Here is a 23,054-nt window from a genome sequence, read left to right as displayed (position 1 = left end):
CTGGAGTGGTATGTGTGTTATCAGGACTGAGAACACACATGAAAGGTTCAAACGGTACAGATGAGTAGATCACACTGATATGCAAAAGATACCAAGTGTATTGTTATTGCTGCTGTTTGTGGCAAAATCACAACAAAAATTAGAAATAAAATGATTTTAAAAAAAGGGAAGACGTACTAAATAAAAAAAAATTAAAAAAAGATATGACAACATGTCTGACAATACAGGATATGTGTGTCAAAATGTGTGAGGCATCAACCGCATCAGGAAGCTATTAATTTAACTATGACGAAGTGCATCTTTGTCAACACTCTGCAGGTCCAAAAATTCTCACCTCCTCTTCACTAATAAGATGGAAGATTTGCTTTACCATAAAAGGCTGGGAAATCTGTAAGACAGAGATGTGCACCCAGTTCTTTACAATTTCAACTAAGAAGGTCTCAGTTCCAGGTATTTACACAATGCCTTCCTCTCTCCACTTTACATGGTGTATTTTGATTTTGCCCATCAGTTAAAAAGCCTTGTTTATTTTCCTGCATCTCAGAATGCCGCAGAGCAACTAAGTAAACATGTTTGCATGCAAAGAGAGGATGTCAGCACCGCGTTGGCTGAAAAAAAAAAAAGAAAGAAAAAAAGCCCCTCATCGGCAGCTTTGACCATGCATGTGGGAATGGAATGAGTCATGATCTGCTGGCTGAGACACATCCTTGTCCACCTTGATACTCACAAAATATAAAAATTGGCAAACTGTTCTTTAGGATCAAAGGTTAAAGACAAATTTGTGTTTTTAGGTGCATTTGGCATATGACTCAAGGTGTTATGTAATAGAAATGTGCATGGGAAAAAAGCGAGCTCCTCTGTAGGAAAAATACAAAACACTTGATGCAATACACATTACTAAACAAGGCGTGCAAGTCATTGCTAATGAGTTGCCTCATATAGAGGATGAAGCCAGAGGCAATATGTGTATAGCCATGACGAAATAGGTAGTTCCTAAAAATCTGGTACTGTACACTTACACACCTCAATTAACAACATTTAATGCAGTATAGACAAGCTATCGCAGGCTTGCAATCTTATCAAATAAGACAATAGAAATCATGTTTTTCCAGTTTTCCTGTAAGAACCTACTTTTGGCTTCACCTAGTTTGACATTTTACCAACTTTAGATAAAGAGGAAAAAAAATCTATTTATGAAACAGAGGGGAACAAAGCTTTTTTATATATATATATATCCACATCTTGCGCATATAAATAACAGAAGTGTCTGACTGGGTCCCATGATTGGTGTGCTGTACTGTAAAATACATGAAAATATGCATTAGAGCTGTTTCCACGAATCAAAAAAAAAAAATGACAACAATGCACACTGAGCATCTAAACTGGGTGTTTATGCTCTCTTTTTGTTATTTCCTGACAGTTTTAATGTTGTAAATTGCATTGGTAATAGCAGCTTCAAGAGCTTTTAAAGTCATTTGTCATTTGGTTAATAATTTGTGTGGGTTTGCAGGAAACATGCATTATTTTATGAACATATAATGAAGCAAGCGCTGTAATTTGCCATAATTGGTCTTGTCCACCACTGCCATTGTTCACGCAATACCACACCCTCAAATATCCCTATCAAACTGTTTATTAGCTAACCACTCATTAGCTGTTAGGTAAGGCTAAATGTGGAACTTTTGGAAATTCCCCAGGTTCATTCAACCGATGCAGCCAGTCAAGTTCAAGTAGGAGGACTGAGGTTAGAAGTAGGCGGGGTGAGGTGACTAAGACTGCGCTGCATAAATACCCCGGTCCACAACCCCATCCAGGAGCACAAAGCAGAGAGACAACAAGAGCCACCAGTCAAAACAAAGAGGGAAGCCAACACTGAAGGAGAGACGCCGTTGATCCTCAGAGGAGAAGCATCTTAAAATTTTTTGGTGTGACTGAGCACTTGCCGACTGCAAACTCTAGATTTCTGAGCATTTTCATTTTTACATTTTGTATCACAACAGATCTCATCATGAGATACTGTGCTTTAGTTGCGTGTTTACTTTTGGGGATAAGCGTGCAGGTGATATGGAGCGTTCCCCTCAAGTCCAAGTTTATCACCTTCCCAGGAGACATCCTCAAAAACATGACTGATTCGGAGCTGGCAGAAGTGAGTAGCAGATGGTTTATTTTGTCCTGATTGAAACAGGGTGTAATCAAGCTGTGCAGGAAACTAATTAGCCGCATGGATATCCCTATAACAATGCTAATGAAAATATTTTTTCTTAATTCAAGCAACTGGATGGTGTTAGAGTGAAAGCAGATGTCATAAAACATGAGGATAGAGTTTGTTTTAAAGTTTGTTTCATGCAGATCCAAATATAATCATCTAGATGGACTCACTGATTTGGTTTTTCATGTGCTCCAGAGTTATCTAAAGAAGTTTGGATACATGAACACCCTGCACCGTAGCGGCTTCCAGTCGATGGTGTCCACTTCCAAGGCTTTGAAGAGGATGCAGAGGCAGATGGGGCTGGAGGAGACTGGAGAGCTGGATAAGTCAACCCTGGAACTTATGAAACAACCTCGCTGTGGGGTTCCCGATGTGGCCAACTATAAAACCTTTGATGGAGACCTTAAATGGGACCATAACGATGTAACTTATCGGTGAGTACAGAGAAATAGTCAATGACATTTTGATTTTGAATGTAAAGTGGCACCATTTAGAAGGTATCTAAAGTTTCTGATTAGACTACATCCCCAAATATCTTCATTAACACTGTTAGTCATTCTGCTCATTCTGCTCTCCTCTGCAGGATCCTTAATTATTCTCCAGACATGGAGAGCTCTCTGATCGATGACGCCTTCGCCAGAGCCTTCAAGGTGTGGAGCGATGTGACCCCTCTGACCTTTACCCGTCTCTTCAGCGACGAGGCTGACATCATGATTTCATTTGGAAAAGCCGGTATGTGCTTGTAGATTTTACTTGTTTTGTACATACTGATTTTGCATTTTGTGCTTAACACAGCTATGAAATCAAACACTGATTTGAAAGTTGATTTTCTATTTAGACCACGGAGACCCATACCCCTTTGATGGTAAGGATGGCCTTCTAGCCCACGCCTACCCTCCAGGTCAGGGGATGCAGGGAGACGCCCACTTTGACGATGATGAGCACTGGACTCTGGGAAGAGGACCAGGTAATGAGGCATAACGAAATGTGAAATCATGTACAGTTGCCTCCCCCTAGTGTTCACTTTACACATTGCAATAAATGTATCATCTTTTCTACCACCTCAGCCGTGAAGACTCGCTATGGGAACTCAGATGGTGCCATGTGTCACTTCCCCTTCATCTTTGAGGGCAAATCTTACACCACCTGCACCACTGAGGGCCGCACAGACAACCTGCCATGGTGCTCAACCACAGCCGACTACAACAGGGACAAGAAATTTGGCTTCTGCCCAAGTGAACGTAAGCTTGAAAATTTATTCTCAAAGACAACACACAGGTCAAAAGGGCATTTTCTTTTGCCACATGCTGACTCACCTATCCCTGCCCTTAATTGTCATTCCCGACAGTTCTGTACACATTTGGAGGAAACGCCGACGGAGCCGAGTGCGTCTTTCCTTTCATCTTTCAGGGGGAGGAGTATGACAGCTGTACCACAGAGGGCCGCAGTGATGGCTACCGCTGGTGCGCCACCACAAACAACTTTGACAACGACAAGAAATTTGGATTCTGTCCCAATCGTGGTGAGTGGCAGGAACCACTGTGCATAAATTCTGCTATAATGGCTTGTTATTTTGTTTAACTGTGGCTGTTGTGTCTCCGCTTGCCCAGACACTGCTGTAATTGGTGGAAATGCAGAGGGAGAGCCCTGCCACTTCCCCTTCGTGTTCCTGGGTAAGCAGTATACTTCATGCACAAGCGAGGGACGAGGAGATGGCAAGTTGTGGTGCGCCACCACCAGCGACTACGATGATGACAAGAAATGGGGCTTCTGTCCCGACCAAGGTGAGTAAGACAGAGAAGGCTGAGCAGGTTAATATGCAATAGATTTGTATTTATCCTTAACATTCATTGATGTTTTTGATTTGTGTTCCAGGTTACAGTCTGTTCCTGGTGGCAGCCCATGAGTTTGGACATGCCCTCGGCCTGGATCACTCCAGCATAAGAGAAGCTCTCATGTACCCCATGTACAGCTATGTGGAGGACTTCTCCCTGCATGAAGATGACATCGAAGGCATTCAGTATCTCTACGGTAAGGTCTACTGCCCTGCATCACATCAAAATGTCAACATTTCTACCTTCTCAACGAGTTTCCTTTAAACATCATTGGTTTCTTTTGTTTGTTTTCAGGCAGCAAAACAGGCCCTGACCCTACCCCTCCTCAGCCCAACCCCCCTACCACCGATGACACTGACCCAACAGACGAGCCTGAGCCCACCGAGCCCACCACCACCACCACAATGACCCCTGTGGATCCGACCAAAGACGCCTGCAAGATGACCAAGTTCGACACAATCACTGTGATTGCTGGAGAGCTCCATTTCTTCAAGGATGGGTGAGCAAATCATTTGTTCTACTTTATGTTTGTCAAATAGGCCAAAACAAGACATTTCAAATTCCAGGAATGCTGATGAGCTAATTTTGCTTGATGATCAACAGACTTTACTGGAAGATTTCCAGCAGTAACAACGCAGGGCTCAAGGGACCGTTTTCTATTTCTGAAAAGTGGCCAGCACTGCCATCTGTCATCGACTCTGCCTTTGAGGACCTTCTGACCAGGAAACAGTACTTCTTCTCAGGTAATGATGCCTCACATTGGTGTTTAATGGACCACTAACACATTAGCCAGAAGTGCTTACAATCATAATAATTTTATTTCTACAGGGACCAGATTCTGGGTCTACCAAGGAAAGAACGTTTTGGGTCCACGCAGCATTGAGAAGCTCGGCCTCCCCAACACTGTCCAGAAGGTGGAGGGAGCCCTGCAGAGGGGAAAAGGCAAAGTGCTGCTCTTCAGTGGAGAGAACTTCTGGAGGTGAGTGTAAAATCTGCCTTTAGTGTATTTAAATGTGTAAATCTGCAGCTTGTCGCATTGTTATTTGCATTTCAGTGATAAACAACTGATTGTTGTACTATTTTTGGAGAGAACTTCATGAGGCGTACTTACATTCTGGCTTTAGTGCATTTACATGTGTAAACTTACAGGGGTTTTTTGCATTTAAAAGAAGAACTGATTGTTTTGTGCCATTTTTAATAATATTTTCTGACATGATTTTGTCTCATCAATACAGGCTTGATGTGAAGGCCCAGAAAATCGACAAAGGCTACCCCAGATACACTGATGCCGTCTTTGGTGGTGTCCCTAATGATGCTCACGATGTGTTCCAGTACAAAGGTGAATAAACCAAAATATCCAGTATTTATCCATGATTTCTCAATAATCAAAATCTGCAAAAAAGTAAGGATCCTCATCTGCATTCTGTTGCTTTAATTTCCATACTTCTTTTTCAGGTCACATCTATTTCTGCAGGGACCGCTTCTACTGGCGGATGAATTCTCGCAGGCAGGTGGACCGTGTTGGCTATGTGAAATACGACCTCCTCAACTGCTCAGATGCCTCCAGCACTCGCTACTGAGGAGACGAACACACAGATGAGCTGGAAATTGTCTGTAATGTGGCAGCACCTATTTCTCTCTGTGCAGGTGTCAGGGAGAATGTGATGCAGTGTTTATGTATAGCGCCTGTTTTAAGATGTGTGTGCTTTCTGGGATGTGAAAAATTAGGCCTTCATTGATGTTGACTTATTATAAAACATGCAGCATTGGCCTAAATATAAGTCAATGGCCCAGTACATGAACGCAAATTGCGATCTTTGGCACTGCCCTGCCCTCAGTCTGATAATCTGTGAACTGATGGTTATGGTGGCCTGTAACCACAACTTTCCTATTTTCGAACGCTGTCTGGATCCGATTCCAGATTTGCTGAATAATTACTATGTCTGACAGGCTCAGACTGTAAACAGTATTGGATTATTTTGGTATTTATAGCAATATCTAATATTATTTTTGTGTCTCAAGCTTATTTGTTTTGTATTTGTATTTTTCTGAAAAGGGCTTCAGAGCCAATTTACTTGCACTGGAAGACAAGCTTGTCTCCTTCACTGAAATTATTTATGAGTTTAATAATTTTTGTATTAAAGTTTCAACTTTCAATGCAATAAACATTTCGTGAGAACAACTTACCCCTGTCTGCAGTCCGTCATTTACTAAAACTCTGGATTTTCTGACATGTCCACACCCTCTACTATTAAACATTTAAATCCAGATCTTGATTACTGTATAAATATATATCATTAAACAACAGTTTGTGCGGTAAAAAATGAGATTTTATTCGTTTTAATTTAAGTCACAGCAGCTCTAAGTGGATGCATATTACTCCGCACCCTATTGCGTAATACGTCTTCCTCTAAAAACAATAGTCCACTTAGTGATTAAAAACAACACATTATCCATGAACATCTGGAGCAACACATAATATATAAGCAATTAGTACAAACTTTCTGTTAAAAATTGTAAATTTTCCGAGCTTGGGTTAAATAAGCTCCGTTTTCAACAAAAATAATAAATAAGTTCCGGCTGCGCTGACAGGAAGCAAGGAGAGACTCATGGCGCCCGACTAGAATGAAGCAACAATTATCGGTTACTAATTCCTGATCGATTTAGCGCCTCTACACGCAAGGACGCCCTTCTAATCGAAAACACACGGTAAGAAAAATCAGTAAAGATTCCAGTGTCGGGGAGGGAAAATGTTTTCATTTTCTTCAGGGAGAGTATTCGGGCGGTCTGCCGCAGCTCAGGCCCTCGAGGTCCCCAGTAGAGCTCTCAGAATGCCTGAGTGTAAAACGGGGCTGCCTGGTGGAAAATGGCGACGCGGAGCAGGCAGGACAGAGGGCAGCTAGGCCCGTTTAAAAGCGGCTAACACATGCCGTTGTGGACGCAGATACGGCCGATATGTCGACTTCGTGGCGTCGGTCAAAGTCCCTTATACAGCTGCATTGTAGTGTCCAACCTCGCTAGCTGTCGCTTCATAAATAGGAGCTGTTTTATATCTGCGTTAGCCCCATCAAGCACAACGTTGAGCTAACTTAAGCTAACAACAGTGCGGGCTAGCATGCTAGCAGCTAACCAGCTAGCTGGTCTGGTAATCATGAGCTAACGTTTGTTACCGTTGGCAAGTTTCTTAGTGACATTGTGCCCGTGGCTGTCCTGTGGCATAAACACGAGCAAAACATAAGCTGTCCGTCTTCAGAATCGGTATATTTCTTGAATTCACCCAAAAATGAATGTCCTTGAGAGGAAACGCAACACATGGCTAATGTTGACATGCAAATACATTGCGTAAACACTTACAAATAAAACCGTTTTATGCATATTGGGTTATAACTAAGGCGTGTATAACAAACAAAAACATTTATTGCAGCTAATGTGGGAAAAGACAACTTATTATGTACTCACGAGCAAAAGAGCAACATCCAGGTGTTCAAGTGAAACATTTATTTACTCAGTATCAATGAATTTCACATGATATCACAAATGGCCATTAAATCTAGTAAGGACAAGTGGAAAGTTGCCCTAAACCATCAGTGTCAGTATCTCTCAAGTGTATATTAGTAAATATACTTTGTTACTGTCCAATAACATTGGTCAGTTCTATGTTTGAAACTTTGTCCTGATGTGCACTCAGTTTATTTCATCATAAAGGCACATGTTAAAATGTAAGCTGGGTACAAAATCCGAAATAACCTTGAAAACAGGAAAACAGGGCCACAAAATCTCCAGAGTTAAAATGCAGTAGGTTCTCCCTCTGACACAATGATGAATGGGTAGTATACAGTCACAGAAGTCTGTTCCTTCGTGAGTATTTTGAAGTTAACTTTACCAACTTTGACACATTTAGGAAAGTTGGACACACAGTTTCCGTTTTTGCATCCATTATTTTTGCACGTCTCAAAGTTGTTACGAGTTTTAAAGTCATACTATACATTGCTGTTTGACTAGAGACTATAATAATGATATAATATCTTAATTTGTGCAAATACTCTTTGCCCTATTGACAAACAGCTGCTGAATGGCAAATAGACACAAGTTGATGATCCTGCAGTAATGCCAAAGGAATGCTTGAAATATAAACCTTGAAAGTTGTTGTTGGGTTTGTGTCATTTCTTTGATAGTTATGGATTTGGAAGAGAATGAAGTGGAGAGCAGCAGTGATGCAGGCCCCTCAGGGATGGAGGAGCCGTCTGAAAGCGGCATGGGTATGGAGTCGTCAGAGGCCATGTCTGCTGACAGCAGTGATGCTGCTGCCTCTCATGCACAAGCCCCAGAGTCTGACTGCCATGTGGGACAGAGCTCAGAGGGACTCGTGGTGAGTGTTTTTACTCTCATGTGTGAGCAAACAGCAATATATTTAAGCCAATACAAAAAAAAAGAAACAATGTAGGCGATTACACTAAAACTTTTTAGACATCACCATTCTGATCTTTCTCCTACCTGTGAAGGTGTTCATCCCAGAAACCAGCTCCAGCACAGATGTCAGAGTTTCATCAGTCCACCTCCCAGATTCCTCCTCAGTGGCCCAGTCCACCAGCGTGTCCAGCGTCTCCACAGTGACTCAGTCAGTGCTGGTGTCTGAGTCAGCCCAAGTGCTGGTCCACTCCAGTGCTGTGTCTGAAGGAGCCATGATGGTTTCAGACTCGACTGCCTCTACCTCATCAGATCTGGGTTCTGCCATTGACAAGATCATAGAATCCACCATAGGCCCAGACATCATGAATGGTATTTCGAGTGATTTCCATTTTCCTTTATGTCCTGGGTGCTTTGAGTTTCATTTTATTTTTTTTTCTTTTAACTTTATTATTAAGTATTACATATCTGATCGTATCTGCTGCTTTGCTATTAGGTTGCATAGCTGTGACCAGTGCAGAAGATGGTGGTGCAGAAACAACACAGTATCTGATATTGCAAGGACCAGATGACGGTAAGTGTGTTGTAACATCTAACTCAATAATCCTTCAGTACATTTCAAAATATTTTAGACTCTGACAAAATGACCCTCACCCTCATGCAACATGTATTTACAGAACAAAAAGTTTATCTATATGTGTTTGTTTGGTACAGGGGCTCCTATGGTAGCCCAGATGTCATCTTCTGCCCTGTCCAATCGTATAGCCATAGAAGCACTCGCTGAAGGTCCCACATCAACTTGTCTGGACCAGGGAGACCTCCAGGGCAATCTTGAACCTGACCAGCCTGATGATCAACCCGGACACTCAGGTTACCCAGAGGACAGCAGTAGTCAACCTGACCAGCCCCAACACTCCCACCCCTCCCAGTACATGGATTGCAGTGCAGATGGTCCCGACCAGACAGAGGAGTCTTCGTCTTCCTATGTGGAGTGTTCAGGTGAGGAGCCTGACCAGACACGTTCCCAGTCAGGCTTCCCTGACTATAGTGGGAATAACAGCGATCAGGACCTGCCTGGATATGTGGAGTGCAGTGGGGCTGACTCGAATCCCACCAGCCGAAGTCACTATGTGGTGGAGTGCAGCGCTGGGTATCTTGAGTGTGCAGTGGATGAGGAAGAGCAGCCGCATCATTCACGCAGTTACATTGATAGTAGTGCAGACCACCGGACTCAAACAAGTAGGCAATATGCGACTGAGTATGGGGGAGAATGTGTTGCTGCTGCAGACTCTGAGCAGCCAGGTTGCTCTCGGTACCAAGCAAGGGACGATGACGAAGATGACGAGCAGAATCAGGATCCAGATCAGCCACAGCACTCTCAACAGCAGCCCCAGCACTCCTGTTACATGGAGAGCAGCAACGGCCCAGAGGCATCTCTCTACGCTGATGACAGCTCTTCATCAGACCACCCTCTGGCAGACACGGCGGGTTCAGGCGGACTTCCTGAGGCACTGGAATGCAGCGAGAGTCAGCCTGGGCCCTACATCAGCAGCAGTGGGACATATACCTCTAATCCAGAGCCTGAGCTGGCCCAGCAGTGCTCACCGAGCCAAGAAGAGCCCCAAGGCTCCCAGGATGAAGCTGGGCTGGTCAGGGACATGGAGACATCAACTGTGGAAGAAGGTTCTGGAGACCGACCGCCAAATCTGGCTGAGTTAGAAGAGATGATGGAAGTAGTGATTGTACAGCAGTTCAAGTGTAAGATGTGTCCATACAAGAGTGCCTCCAAAGATACACTCATCAACCACATGAGAGACAAACACTTCAGACCTGCAGGTACAGTAGTTCATTGTACAATACAATAATGTATCATCAAGCTGACTTGGTAGTCACTTTTTCTTTGTGGTATGTGTCTGGTTGTTAGGAGAAACGCCAAAGAAGCGTAAACGTGGGCGACCTCCTAAAAGTGAGACCTTGGCTCGTCAAAAGGCAGAGAAGGAGGAGGCAGAGGAGAGGAAGGAAGCAAAGGTGAAGGCTGCTGAGCCCCAACAAGCAGAAGAAGAGGAGGATGATATCGTCGATGCTGGTGCCATTGATGATCCTGAAGGTCAGTGAGAACAATTTGCATTTAACACTCAGTCAGATCTCTCCAAACAGCTCATAACCTTTGTCCTGAATTAGTGAATCAGCTGATTACTTACTCAGTCACAGATGAAGAATTGCTTTCACTTACCCTTCACCCGGTTTATCTTTAGAGGACAGTGACTACAACCCAGCAGAAGAAGATAGCAAAGGAAGACCACCCACCATTCTCAAGAAACCCACTACTCCCATTTCCTCCTCCTCTCAAGGGCGTCCTCGGCGTAAGGTTGGCCGTCCGAGGAAATACTGTGTTTTAGATGAAGGCTTCCGCAGCAAAGGTAAGTTTTCAGCTTGACAAAGCAGAGAGAAAAACAGCCTCCATTCAAACTTTTAGATTGCTGTGACTTCATTTTTTAATTTTATTTTTTAATTTTTGTTTTTGTTACAGAAGCAGAAAGTATGACTAAGAAATCCAGGGTCAGTGTAGATGCGAGTGCATCTGAAGAGGCAAGCTCCTCTGGGTTAGGCACTGGTCCAGATATCGTCACAGATGGAGACACAGTAGAGGCAGCAATAAGTCAGTCAGACTCTGAGAACAAAGACCCTTCTTCCAACACACAGCCAGAGGAGGAGTTCTTCCCGAGGAAACGTGGCAGACCGTCCAAGCGCTTCCTTCGCAAGAAATACAAGAAGTATATAAATCGAAAGTAAGTATTGAATTATTGACATTTCGTTATATATATTACAAAAAAAGTTTCACAACAGACTAATTGCTTCTCTCTCTTTATTGTTTTCCAGCAGGTACTATAAATCCCTCAAACCGCTCCTGAGACCTCACAACTGCTGGATCTGCGGCTCACGTTTCCTCACTCAAGAGGATTTGCGCTTCCATGTGGACTCTCACGAAGGCAATGACCCTGAGCTCTTCAAGTGCCTGCAGTGCAACTATCACTGCAAGCGCTGGTCCTCACTCAAGGTCAGTCACAATAAAGCAGATCACAAAGTTCAGGTTAACCTCAGTTTACATGCGTGTTTCCACCGCGTCCTAAAAATCACTGGGGCTGTTTTACAGGAACACATGTTCAATCATGAGGGCACCAAGCCATTCAAGTGTGACGAGTGTGATTACACAAGTGTTTACAAGAAAGATGTCATTCGCCACTCGGCAGTCCACAACAAAGATAAGTAAGTGACAACGTACATACACCATAAATAACTTCTAAAACAGAACATGTTTTGTGGGTTTTCGGATATTGTGATTCATTATTTCTTTCCTTCTTGCAGGAAAAGGAAAACAGAGTTGGTAAGATTTTCATTTTGGCCATGTTTCAAAGACATCTAAAATGCTTTTTGGACTACCTCCAGTGAAAATCAAGTTGTCGTTTTTTTTTTTTTACCTTGTTATGTCCATATGTTGTTTTTATATGCTGGAAGATACACTGCAAGCAAAATAAGAAGTCAGCATAAATAATCATGTGTGGCAGAATTACAGTAGTAGTTTTAAAGTGTTTCAGCTGAAACATAGGTGAGCTGGTGTGCTCCAGGTGCAGCAGCCATGGAGGAGTGAGTGGTTAGAGAGGCAGGGACTTCAACGATCAGTGTAGTAAACAGTGTAGAGCTACATATAATATTTTTAAAACCTGGTTAAAAAAAAAAAAAAAACAACTTTCAAACATGTTAATTTGATTCACAGAAATTAGTTTTTAGGGGTTAAATCAATGACTGGACTTTAATAATGTGGCAAAATGATTGCAGGTAGTTTCTGTTGTGACTGGTTGCTGCTGTATTCTGGGCTGGTTGTAATTAATGTAATATAATCAAGAAACTTATTTTGATCCTTGCAGATACCAAAGGTGTCAGAGTTCCCCTGTCCTGTGTGTCACAGGGTTTACCCCATGCAAAAGAGACTGACTCAGCACATGAAAACCCACAGCTCAGAGAAACCTCACATGTGTGACAAGGTCAGGAAAAAAAAGATGATACAACTCAAGAACATTTCTTTTTACATATAAAATCCTATATATTTAAATATACAGCTTATAGCTTGTGTGATGGCAAATCTTTTGTAAATGGTTCCATTCTGTCGTTGCAGTGCGGTAAATCCTTCAAGAAGCGATACACATTCAAAATGCACCTACTGACCCACATCCAGAGCCTCGGAGACAACAAGTCAGTATTCAGACCTCTTTTGTTCTGTCATCTGTCGGTCTTGACTCTTTTCAAACACACAGGTGTAACAGAGGAGTGGTTGGACGTTTCATGTAGAATAAGTTGTTTTGTTTGGTGTTTTGATGCGCCAGGTTCAAGTGTGAGTTTTGCGACTACAACTGTGACAACAAAAAGCTGCTGCTCAACCATCAGCTGTCCCACACCAACGATAGGCCCTTCAAGTGTGACTACTGCAAATACTCCACTTCTAAAGAGGAGTTCCTGGTGTCACATTTGGCCATCAAACACACAGGTCAGTGCTGCAGAAAGGCTTTATTCAAGCAGAGCATCATTTTTTATGTTTGCCTCCTGAATGTGTCACACCTATTAATGTTATGTTATAAATCTCTACAGGAGAGAAGCCGTTCTCCTGTGAGATGTGTCACTTCATGACCAAGCACAGGAAGAACCTGCGTCTTCATGTGCAGTGTCGCCACCCTGAGGCGTTTGAAGAGTGGTCCGTGTCTCACCCTGAAGAGCCTGTGAGGAGACGACGCCGACCCTTCTTCACCCTGCAGCAGATAGAGGAGCTCAAACAACAGCACGATGACACACAGGGAATGCAGAACACCATCGTGAGTCTGTTCAAGCTTTTCTTTCTAATATTGTAATTACTTTAAGATTATTTTACTGTAACAGCTTTGTCACCATTCTTCATTAGGTTGCAGTGGATTCTGCAACACTCCAAGCAATGCAGGGTATGGAAAACGCCTCAGTGTCCCAGGATGCATTGGGAAACACCACAATCATCTATGAACAAGGTCAGTGAGGATTTCCTAAGAAACGTTTTTAATATCTATGATGTGGCAATTTACCGTAAGGACAAATTCTGACTTTTCCTGCATGTGCTCCTCAGCTGAATCCAGTGATCTATCTGCTCAGAATGCCCTGGATCTACTGCTTAATATGAGCAACGCACGGGAATTAGTTGGAAACTCTTTACAGGTTGGTTTATCAAAAATTCCACTTATAAAATTGACAATCATGTGGAAGCCATCCTTGAGTTTAGGAAATAAATGACTAATGTAAAACATTCTTTATTGTGTTTTTCAGGTCGCCGTGCTGAAGTCAGAGGGAAAAACTTTGGAAAAGGGTTCATGGAGTACAGTGACTACAGCGCCAGGCCAGGCCCAGAAGATCGTGACCTTCCACGTGTCTGAAAACGGTGAGACGGTGCTACAAGAGGCATACGAGGCAGCCACGTCTGAAACAGGAGAGCTTACTCACATCGCTATTGAAGCATATGAGAGGGGAGGAGAGTTCAGTGTGGTGGAGCAGGCTGCTGAAGAAATCCATAGCCCTGGATACAGGTAACATTATACACAATCAATATGTTCTACTTAGGAGCACATGCTGTTACACTGAGAAACACTAAATTACAATGTAACTGAATGTAGATTGGCATTTCGATGGTGTCTCAACTCATTTCATTGAACTGCTGTCTTTGTAGCAATGGTGAGAGCAGTCCTTCTCAGGCTTTAGAAGTCTCCGGGTCGGAGAACCAGAAAAGTGACAAGTACTACCTTACGTCAGCGCTGGCAGATGGTGTATTGCAACAAGTAGAGGTAACTGTCAGCTGTAACTTTAGTGCTGCAGTATGTACAAATGTGTTCTTCAGTGTCCGGCTTTCTGACTGTGTTGGTTGTTTCCTCTCAGCTGAGCACTGAAGCTCCAGCCTCTCCCTCTGCAGTGAGCTCTCCCAGTCTCAGCACCAAAAGGTTTTCCTGCCGGATCTGCATGGAGTCTTTCCACGGACGCTCTGACATGGAGAACCACAAGAGGGCACACTTGGATGCCAACACCTTCAAGTGTCCAGACTGTGACTTCACCTCCACCTCCTGGCCTGAGGTCAAGGTGAGTCTCTCAAAACTATGCAGCACTGTCAGTATCTCTGAAGTCAGCTTTTAAAAAAATGTCTAGGCATCCACAAATTAATCGGAAATATACCACTGGATGCAGCAATAGGATGTATATGAAGATGGTACAACTTATCAAACTTCACTCAAACATATCCAAAGCATTTCTGTCATTTTATCACCGTTTCTGTCCCTCTGACCTTTGCTCCTTCTGAATGTGACTGATGTCCTGTTTTATTTTAGTCTCACATGGGGCTGCATTCCTACTTGCGTCCTCACAAGTGTCCAAACTGCAGTTTTGCCTCTAAGAACAAGAAAGACCTGCGCAGACACATGATGACCCACACCAATGAGAAACCGTTTTCTTGCAAACTTTGTGGACAAAGGTATGACATTACATAACCTATTTCTATCAGTTAGATGTAAGAGGTATTGAACAGCTGTTAATATTGGTGTTTTTTTTTGTCCATGATCTCAGGTTTAACCGTAATGGCCATCTGAAGTTTCACATGGAGCGTCTCCATAATCAGGATCATCCTACTCGCAAAAGCCGCACCAACACGCCTCAGCAAACCATTATAGTCAACAGTGATGAGGAGGCCTTGGCCACACTACAGTGTAAGAAACACAGCATCACACAACACAACACTTCCAGCCAAGTCTGTGGGGAAAAAAAAATATTACAAAGAATATTGCAGGGTATTAGAGTTTATAACTGATTTATAGATATACTCGTGGATCAGATTTGAAGTTGAATATATTATAGACTCATTAGACATAAAGCGAAATCTTTAAAATCTTTTTTCTTTTAATGTAAATGATTTTGTCTTCTAGCTAGTAAAAATCAGAAATCCAGTTTCTCTTTGTTAGATTATTTCCTAAGATCAATCAAAAAATGGATTTACAATACAGAAATGACACCTTCTGAAAATTATGTTAATTTATACACTCATTACATTATTAGGGACAAATTCTTGCACCGATGCAGTGCAGCATAGAGGCGATCACTGCTGACAGATTGCTTTGATAGTGGCCTTCAGCTCGTCTGTATTTTCTAAATTGTCTGTAGGTGTGAATGTGAGTGTGCTTGGTTGTCTGACTCTAAGTGTAGCCCTGTGATAGACTGGTGACCTGTCCAGGGTGTCCCCTGCCTTCACCCTGAGTCAGCTGGGATAGACTCCAGCCCCCCCGCGACCCTAGTGAGGATATAGATATTGGATGGATGGACATTTCTCATCTTCCTCTTGACAATTTTTTTGAAGATGCACTAGTACAGAGGGAGTGCACAATTAGTATAGAACAAAAATTATTGAAAAAAAAAAAAAAAGAAAGAAAATTGATGTTTCTTTGTATGTGTGCAACAGCCCTACAAGCACATCAGGCGGTGATCACTCCAGAGCGGCTGCAGGCTCTGGGACAGGAGCATATCATCGTAGCTCAAGAGCAGGCTCTGTCAGACCAGGTACAAACACTAAACCCATGCCCATGCTTGCAATTTATTCTACCAATAGGTTGTCTCTGTTTGCAGTATATACCCACTTTATAAATAAATGCATTCATTTGTGCATCAATCAGGAGGAAGGCGCGTACATCCAACAGATAACCACCATAGACGGTCAAACCGTGCAGCACCTGATGACGGGAGACAACCAGGTGACGGAGGTAAGAGCACTGTTGTATGTTCTACAACCACTTATTAAAAAAGGGGCATGAAACTAATTGATTTGCAAAAGTGTTAGGCATTTAAAACATAAAAAGGATGCTTTTAAAAATGCCGTGAATGTTTTTAATTTCATAATTATCTTCAGAAAAAGTGCAGTAAACATAAAAAGCATAGTGCAATACTGTTTATGTTTATAATTAAACCATTATTGTATTTTTTAAGCTTTGATTTCATCTTATTTCTCACTTGTTCTGTTTCAGGTCCAGTATATCATCTCACAGGATGGAGTACAGCACTTAATTCCCCAGGAGTATGTAGTAGTAGCAGCTGATGGCAACCACATACAGGTTAGCATGTTAGATCATAAGAAATTACCTTAACTGATAGATATAGGTTGCGTTTTAAGGTTCCAACTGTTTTGTCTTTTTTTGTTTTTTCTCCCTCAGATGCCAGACGGACAGATAATCCAGTACGAGCATGACAGAGCGTTTGTGCAGGAGCAGCAGGTGAAGCAGATTCTAAAACGACAATCTAAAACACTCTGCAGCTAAACTGAACCTGTTTTGTTAAAGTGAAGCTGAAAATGATCTTCAGTTTAAGGCTTTTGTTTTGACTCACTGTTCCATGTCTGTTGTGTTTCAAGATTGCTGTAAGTCATGACGGTCAGATCCAGTACCTGCCTGTCAGCTCAGAGCAGCAGATTGTGAATCCTGAAGATCTGGAGGCTGCTGCTCACTCTGCTGTCACAGGTCGGGATAATCACATCTCTGCTCCACTGTTTTTTGATTTTATATATATTTATCAGATATATTAACTGATCATTATAGACGATGTCTGGGAATTTGTGTGGAACATTTTCCAAAACATACTAAAAGTTTAAAAGTTTGAAGCTGCACTAACTTCACTATTAAAATCTCTGATAAATGAAGTATGATATCCCTTAAAATGTGGGGATATCATACTTCATTTATCATTAGACAATCCATTAAACTGTACATTTACTTGTTGAGTTTTCTGTCTAGTTGAAACATGGCCCACTATAAAATGCTCCCTGGTGGTGTGTTTAAGGACTCTCCCACACAAAACGGAGTGTCATCTACCAAAGTGCATTTCATTCACAATCTGTGTTTAATGGGCTGAAACTTATCAAACTACCTGACTGCTCATTTGAGTGAATAGTTAATGATCTTGCTCATTATTAAAAGTTACAAGGTTGATAACAAACATGAAGTGTAAAATCATCATTACGAAGAGGAACGGTAATTACTGAATGCTGACAATAAATCAAACTAACAGAATCATCTTTGTTCTTGTAGCTGTTGCAGACGCAGCCATGGCACAGACCCAAACTGTCTACACTGAAGCTACACCTGAACAGCTGGAGCAGCTGCAGCAACAGGGCATCCAGTACGACGTCATTACTTTCACCAATGAATAGGGGGGAAAGGCGTGCACAGAGCAGGACCAATAGAAAACCACTATGAGCTGATAGAACAGTGACCTCAACTTATTTATGCATTCAGCAGGCTGCGAACGTAAAGCCTTATATTCTCCACAGCGTCACCTGCTCGGGGCGGCGAGATTGTTCAAGATCAACAGCTTTTTGTACATTCAGATTATTGCACCCATTGCTTCTAACTTAATCATAGGGGCTGTGCATTTAAGAGTTAATTTAAGCAAGGCTGGTCTGTTCTGTAATTATTGAAACAGATAGATGTTTATGTGCCTCAGCTGCTTCGACTTGCAAGGCAATGTTATCAGAGAAAATAATACGACTTATATCATGTTTGAAGAAAAATGTCCGAGTGAACATTTAAGTTTTTGAATGAAGTGAAACGATGGAGTGTTTGTTTTCAATCTGTAATAAAATATAATTGTTAGAATGCTGCAGCATCATGTTTACTGAATGAAAAATGTACATACATTTTGCGTTTATCTTCTGTTGTGTGATGGAGGATATGTTTTGGTTTGGCAAGTATAAAATGTTTAATAAGCTGAAAGCTGACACCAAATAAATCATTTTGTTTATACTTGTGTATATTCCTTAATATGTCCGTAGATATTGAGTCGATGTCTGCTTTAAAAATATGATTCTATATACATGAGTAGATGTAGCTCTGGAGTTGTGTCGATGATGTATAATGTTGTGATTCATTGCGTTATAATGTGCTCATGGAAATCCCAGAGTTTTGACATTTTTGTGACTGAACAGCACAGGAAGTTGATGAAATGACAGGAACAAATATACAGTGTAATGAATCCAACACACACACACACACACACACACACAAACAACTATATAAAGAAAATGTTCAGTCAACTTGTCTGTCAGGACCTCCTAACGTTCGGCGCGGTTGTTGTATTTTATCACACTATACAAGCTTTGCTCTTCCTGTGCCTGTCCCCCTGCATCTGCATTATGGGAACAGTGTTGTTTAAAAGAAGCTATAAATGGAATATAGAAATGTGCCGCAAGAGTTCTAAAACGGCCGACAGCCTCGTGAGAAACATGTCTTTCCCTGTCCTCTAGCAGACACACAGACAACTTCCTCATCTTTCCTCGGGAGGAGCTTTCAATCCTCCAACAAGAGTGAAAAACTGTCAAAAACAGCACTTCAACCCAGTGAACGACACACCGAAGATGAAGCTTTCTTTTGTCTTTATACTTTTATTAGGTAGGCTGAAAAAAAACAAATGTCACATTTTGCAACTTTTGTTTTCCTGTGAATGTATAATAATGGAAAAAAAATGTCTTCTTTCCAGATGTCCCTCTTCTGAAAGGGCAGCAGAGGATCGAGGAGTTTGAACAGATTTTGCTGAGACTCTCCTTTCCTTCGTTTTACAACAGCTACAGCAAGTCCTGCTGTAAACTGTATCCGGGAGGATGTTACAAGCTGCTGGACAGTGCGGGATATACCTGCGACTTACTGAGAGGAAGAGTTACCAAAACTGAGATGGACGGCTGGATCGAATTCAAAATATCAAATGTACAATTTGGAGATGGAGGCTTTTACAGATGTGGGGTGCTGGGATCCCAAAGCCACATCTACAGAGACTACTATGTTGAAGTCTTTGGTATGTACTTTTATCGTTTTCATGGGTGTTATGTTATAAATGTGTGTCATATGTGTACATGATAATGCTATTTTATAAAACTGCATTGCTTTCACTTCATAATGTTATTATTTGATAATAATACTTGCATATTGCATAGTTGTTTTTTTCTTTGTTGTTTTAACCCTATTCAGGACTTTCATGTTGCCATGCGTACAAGGTCTTTCGGGGTCCACCGGAACCCAAGAAAGAATATGTGCAAAATATTACAGACTTTTATAGTATGTTAAGTAAATGTTCTGATAAGTTGACATGTTTTTGGTTCCAAGTACATGACAAATGCCCCTTTTTTCATATATATAAATATATTTTAAAAAAACTTCAAAAATAAAAAAAGCAATACCTGTCACCTGAACCAAATGGCCTGGGGTCCAAAAGGCTCCAAAAGTCCTGAATAGGGTTAAAGGATACTTTTTCTTTTTTACCCTCAGGAGTCTTGTCTGATAATATTGCATTTTGCAGAGGCTTCAAATCATCACAGACAGTCTCAGCCTCCAACGACAGCAACCATTAAAACCCTGAACGCCTCCACGACGCTCCCAGACTCCACTGGGGCCGCTCTGGCTCAGGACCACGGGGACATCAGCAGGTACCCACTCTGCAGATTAACTACTTTTTTTTTGTTGCTCTCTGGTCAAAATGGAGCTGAAATTAATGGTTAATCTGAACTTTTTCTTCCCATCATCTTCCCAGAGATCCCTGGAGTTTTGGTCTGCCTCTAGCTATCTCTGTGTCCATTGCAGCGATGATTGTCATCACTTCAGTTATTGGGATTGTTTGCTGCAGAGTCAAGGCAAAATGTAAACAGTCGGGTAAGCAGTTTCCTGAAACTGATTATCACAAAAATGTGATCGTCTGCCAGCGTCGCTGACAAAAATACACTCTTCCTTTTTCTTTCTTTTTTTTTTTAGAACAGTTAACCAATGTGATATTGTGTTGTTTTTCTTTGCAGACAAATATGGGGAAACTCTGTGTGAGTCAGTGAAACAAGAAGCCCCGGTAGGTGCTAAAACAGGGAACATGTAGTCTCCGTGACTCACTGTCAGGTTAAATGTGAGACGTGTTTGTGCTTCAGACTTGTCTTGACCGAGTTTGTCTCCTCTAGGAAATAAGCGGCATCGTCTACACAACAGTGGACTTCAGAGCGCACCAGAAACCCGACGAGGTCTACGCAAACCTGAGCATGCACAAAGCACGAGCAGAGGCCTCAGAGCATGCTGGGATGGTGGAGTACTCCACACTGGCAATCTGACAGGGAATTTAAGAGTTTGTTTTAGGACTAATGTAGTTTTTGAGCTGTCTTTTTAATGGATTTTTATTCAGTTACCATGTAGAGTTTGACAGACACAGTATTAACCAGGCAGAAAGGGAATGCAACATAAAGATGCAGTTGGTTGCAGTATGGGAAATGTACTATCCATCCTAGCTTGACTCAACTGTGCTGATTTGGTTTTTTTTAACTCTTGTGTCCCCATCTTTGTGGAAGTTTGTTAAAATTATTGTTGACATGAAAAATGAAATTATAATGACATTAAAGAAATGAACTCTCGATGGTGAAATGAATGGATTTGTGTTTTGTCTGGGTTTAAGATTTTTCAACTCTCGTGTTCGCAGGCTGAGACAGCAGCAGACATGTCATCAGGTTATCTGTGGTTGTATCAGCGTTTGTCCTTATCAGCTTCTTTTAGACGACAGTGTCAGCAGCACCCTGGACCTCCACTATTCTGAGTCACTCGATATTCTGTTCTTGGCCGGTTGTTCCTTTACACAAAAAAGCTGGCGGTTGCCTTTTTTGTGTCTTTTGCAAAAGGTCAAGTTTCTCTTCAGAGTGAATGAGTCTACGGACTGGACTGATTCTTATCCCTGTGACATTTCAGCACAACGTGAAACTTTTTTGTACTAATGTGTGATAGTGGTTGATTATCACCAAAGTTAAACACACAAAACATGCAGAAGACTTCTAGTTGCTTCAATATTTTTAATGCAAAGGCAGCTACAACATGTTCACACCTCTATTTTCCACAACCTCAACCTAAAAGGAAATACACAATCACATTACACAGACTTGGCCAGACCGATGTACTGAGCCTGGACGTCAAAGACGGTGTAGTACTCCCTGATGAAGACATCTCCCAGGATCCAGAGCTGGGAAGAGCCACCCTGGCCGAAGCCAGTGTTGCAGCCGTAGTAGCTCTGTGTGTAGACAAGAAACAAAAAGGTTTATTTCCTCAGATTTTCATAATAAAACTTCATTTTCTAGTGCAAACAGGAGCCTAACTGACCTGAGAGACGTAGGCAGATGCAGGGACAGTGAAGGCATGTCCGTTGAGAGTGAAGGTGACAGAAGGCATGCTCTGGATGTTCTGGCAGTTCACTGTGGACTGTGAGGAGAACAAAGTTGAAGACCATGCAGTAGCAGTTGTGTTTATTGGTATTTTACAGGTTTCCAGCTGAAGCAGCTAACCAAGTCCTACTTAATCATTTTTATTTGAGAGTTTTGACGTCAGAGCATTAAATGTCAGTTTACTCTGGGTTCAGAAAAAAGGGAAAATGTACGTCAAACTGTCATGGCACTGTGGTATGACTCACATCTCCGTACTGGTCGGTTGAGGCTCCAACCCAGGAGTTAATGTTGTTGATGTCATTGGTTGGGCCGACGATCACAGAGGTACCAGTGTCGATGATGGCCTGGCAGCCGCCAGAGCAAGCCACAGTCTGTCCGTTGATGGTAACGCTGTGAGGAGGAGCAGCAGAAGGTGGAACACAGTCAAAACAAGAAGGTTAATGCAGCATATGTTTGCTCATGATAAAGTAGTCAACAGTTTTTGCTCTATGTTTGGATGCTTTCTTTGTACCTGTCCATGCTGATCTGCCAGTAAGTGGCAGAGGACAGAGGGATCCAGGTGATCTGTCCGGTGTAGTGACTGCTGTCGGTGCCACCAAAGACCACCTCGCTACCCTGGGCCTCGTTGCTAAGAGAAACAAAACCAAACAAATGTCATATGTAAAGCCAGAGTGAAAATGACACACAGAACCCCAACCAACAGATTTCCATCATGTTTCAGTACCCGCTCAAGTAGACGGAGAACTGGGGCTGAGACACCAGTCCCTGCTTGATCATGTTGTCAAAGACAGGCACAACATTGTCAGAGGCAATGGACTGGAAGGCCAAACCCAGGATGCCATCAGCCTGCATGCTGGCCATGAAGGGAGCCTCTGACTGGCTGAGTCCAAACACCTGGTTGGCCACAGAGATGCCACCCACCTGGACACGCAAGACAGCTGTCAGTCACAGTTCAACAGACCACAGAAGAAACGCCTGTTTGAAGTCTAAATAGACTATGCATTTTGTTCCAGAGGTTTCAATTACCTCAACAGTGTCACTGCCCAGATATCCAGTCATGCTGCCGGTGCCGTACTGGATGGACAGAGACTCGCCGTTCCATTTGAAGGAAGAGGACAGCTGAGGCTTGAATTTATTGTGGTTATCTGCAAACGAAAGGTATCTGAATTTTACGACAATGTCAAGAAACTTGGAACCACCTCTACCCACGCAGCAACTACATTCAGCCTCCTGCCACTTAAACTCAATAAAATGTTTCAGTTATTAAACAAGTATTTAGAGCTTCTGTTAGTAAAATTAGTGCTGCAACAATCTAAAAAGCAGCACCAGAGTAAAA

At 42.3% G+C, this 23,054-nt stretch overlaps 5 protein-coding genes across 5 annotated transcripts in view; 4 read left to right on the top strand and 1 right to left on the bottom strand.

Moving 5' to 3' along the window:
• Positions 1 to 1,814: 1,814 nt before the first annotated feature.
• Positions 1,815 to 6,230, top strand: mmp9 (matrix metallopeptidase 9). The gene is made up of 13 exons (XM_008296377.1): positions 1,815 to 2,146; positions 2,405 to 2,643; positions 2,793 to 2,941; positions 3,048 to 3,176; positions 3,277 to 3,450; positions 3,558 to 3,731; positions 3,820 to 3,993; positions 4,085 to 4,240; positions 4,339 to 4,543; positions 4,648 to 4,787; positions 4,873 to 5,023; positions 5,280 to 5,383; positions 5,500 to 6,230. The coding sequence occupies exons 1-13, from the start codon at positions 2,009 to 2,011 to the stop codon at positions 5,622 to 5,624; spliced, it is 2,058 nt and encodes a 685-aa protein (XP_008294599.1). The 5' UTR covers positions 1,815 to 2,008; the 3' UTR covers positions 5,625 to 6,230.
• Positions 6,231 to 6,358: 128 nt separating this feature from the next.
• On the top strand, positions 6,359 to 18,290 carry LOC103368063 (zinc finger protein 335). Its single transcript, XM_008296312.1, has 28 exons — positions 6,359 to 6,753; positions 8,220 to 8,413; positions 8,547 to 8,823; positions 8,948 to 9,025; positions 9,166 to 10,287; positions 10,376 to 10,558; positions 10,707 to 10,871; positions 10,982 to 11,240; positions 11,332 to 11,509; positions 11,606 to 11,718; positions 11,818 to 11,836; positions 12,378 to 12,494; positions 12,626 to 12,702; positions 12,834 to 12,994; positions 13,096 to 13,316; positions 13,403 to 13,502; positions 13,598 to 13,686; positions 13,795 to 14,051; positions 14,192 to 14,306; positions 14,398 to 14,595; positions 14,841 to 14,983; positions 15,076 to 15,215; positions 15,962 to 16,059; positions 16,173 to 16,259; positions 16,521 to 16,607; positions 16,707 to 16,766; positions 16,904 to 17,009; positions 17,577 to 18,290. The coding sequence occupies exons 2-28, from the start codon at positions 8,222 to 8,224 to the stop codon at positions 17,696 to 17,698; spliced, it is 4,764 nt and encodes a 1,587-aa protein (XP_008294534.1). The 5' UTR covers positions 6,359 to 6,753; positions 8,220 to 8,221; the 3' UTR covers positions 17,699 to 18,290.
• The window catches only part of lamtor5 (late endosomal/lysosomal adaptor, MAPK and MTOR activator 5), a 27,068-nt gene continuing 14,335 nt past the window's right edge, over positions 10,322 to 23,054 (top strand). Inside the window, exons 1-2 of the mRNA XM_008296355.1 lie at positions 10,322 to 10,328; positions 14,092 to 14,099. Coding sequence (XP_008294577.1) covers positions 14,092 to 14,099 — 8 coding nt within the window. The 5' untranslated portion in view covers positions 10,322 to 10,328. The remainder of the gene's footprint in view (positions 10,329 to 14,091; positions 14,100 to 23,054) is intronic.
• Positions 18,810 to 20,933, top strand: LOC103368072 (uncharacterized). The gene is made up of 6 exons (XM_008296323.1): positions 18,810 to 18,935; positions 19,024 to 19,335; positions 19,837 to 19,963; positions 20,068 to 20,186; positions 20,327 to 20,373; positions 20,480 to 20,933. Exons 1-6 carry the CDS (start codon positions 18,902 to 18,904, stop codon positions 20,624 to 20,626), a joined length of 786 nt encoding a protein of 261 aa, XP_008294545.1. The 5' UTR covers positions 18,810 to 18,901; the 3' UTR covers positions 20,627 to 20,933.
• Positions 21,342 to 23,054, bottom strand: part of LOC103368080 (pepsin A-like) — a 2,741-nt gene continuing 1,028 nt past the window's right edge. The window contains exons 4-9 of the mRNA XM_008296332.1: positions 22,745 to 22,863; positions 22,443 to 22,639; positions 22,230 to 22,346; positions 21,964 to 22,108; positions 21,657 to 21,755; positions 21,342 to 21,567 (exon numbers count right to left, since the gene is read on the bottom strand). Of these exons, the coding sequence (XP_008294554.1) occupies positions 21,430 to 21,567; positions 21,657 to 21,755; positions 21,964 to 22,108; positions 22,230 to 22,346; positions 22,443 to 22,639; positions 22,745 to 22,863 (815 nt within the window). The 3' untranslated portion in view covers positions 21,342 to 21,429. The remainder of the gene's footprint in view (positions 21,568 to 21,656; positions 21,756 to 21,963; positions 22,109 to 22,229; positions 22,347 to 22,442; positions 22,640 to 22,744; positions 22,864 to 23,054) is intronic.

The sequence above is a fragment of the Stegastes partitus genome, unplaced genomic scaffold (assembly GCF_000690725.1).
Source record: "Stegastes partitus isolate 25-593 unplaced genomic scaffold, Stegastes_partitus-1.0.2 Scaffold24, whole genome shotgun sequence".
Taxonomy (NCBI): domain Eukaryota; kingdom Metazoa; phylum Chordata; class Actinopteri; family Pomacentridae; genus Stegastes; species Stegastes partitus.
This window is presented reverse-complemented; position numbering and strand designations above follow the sequence as displayed.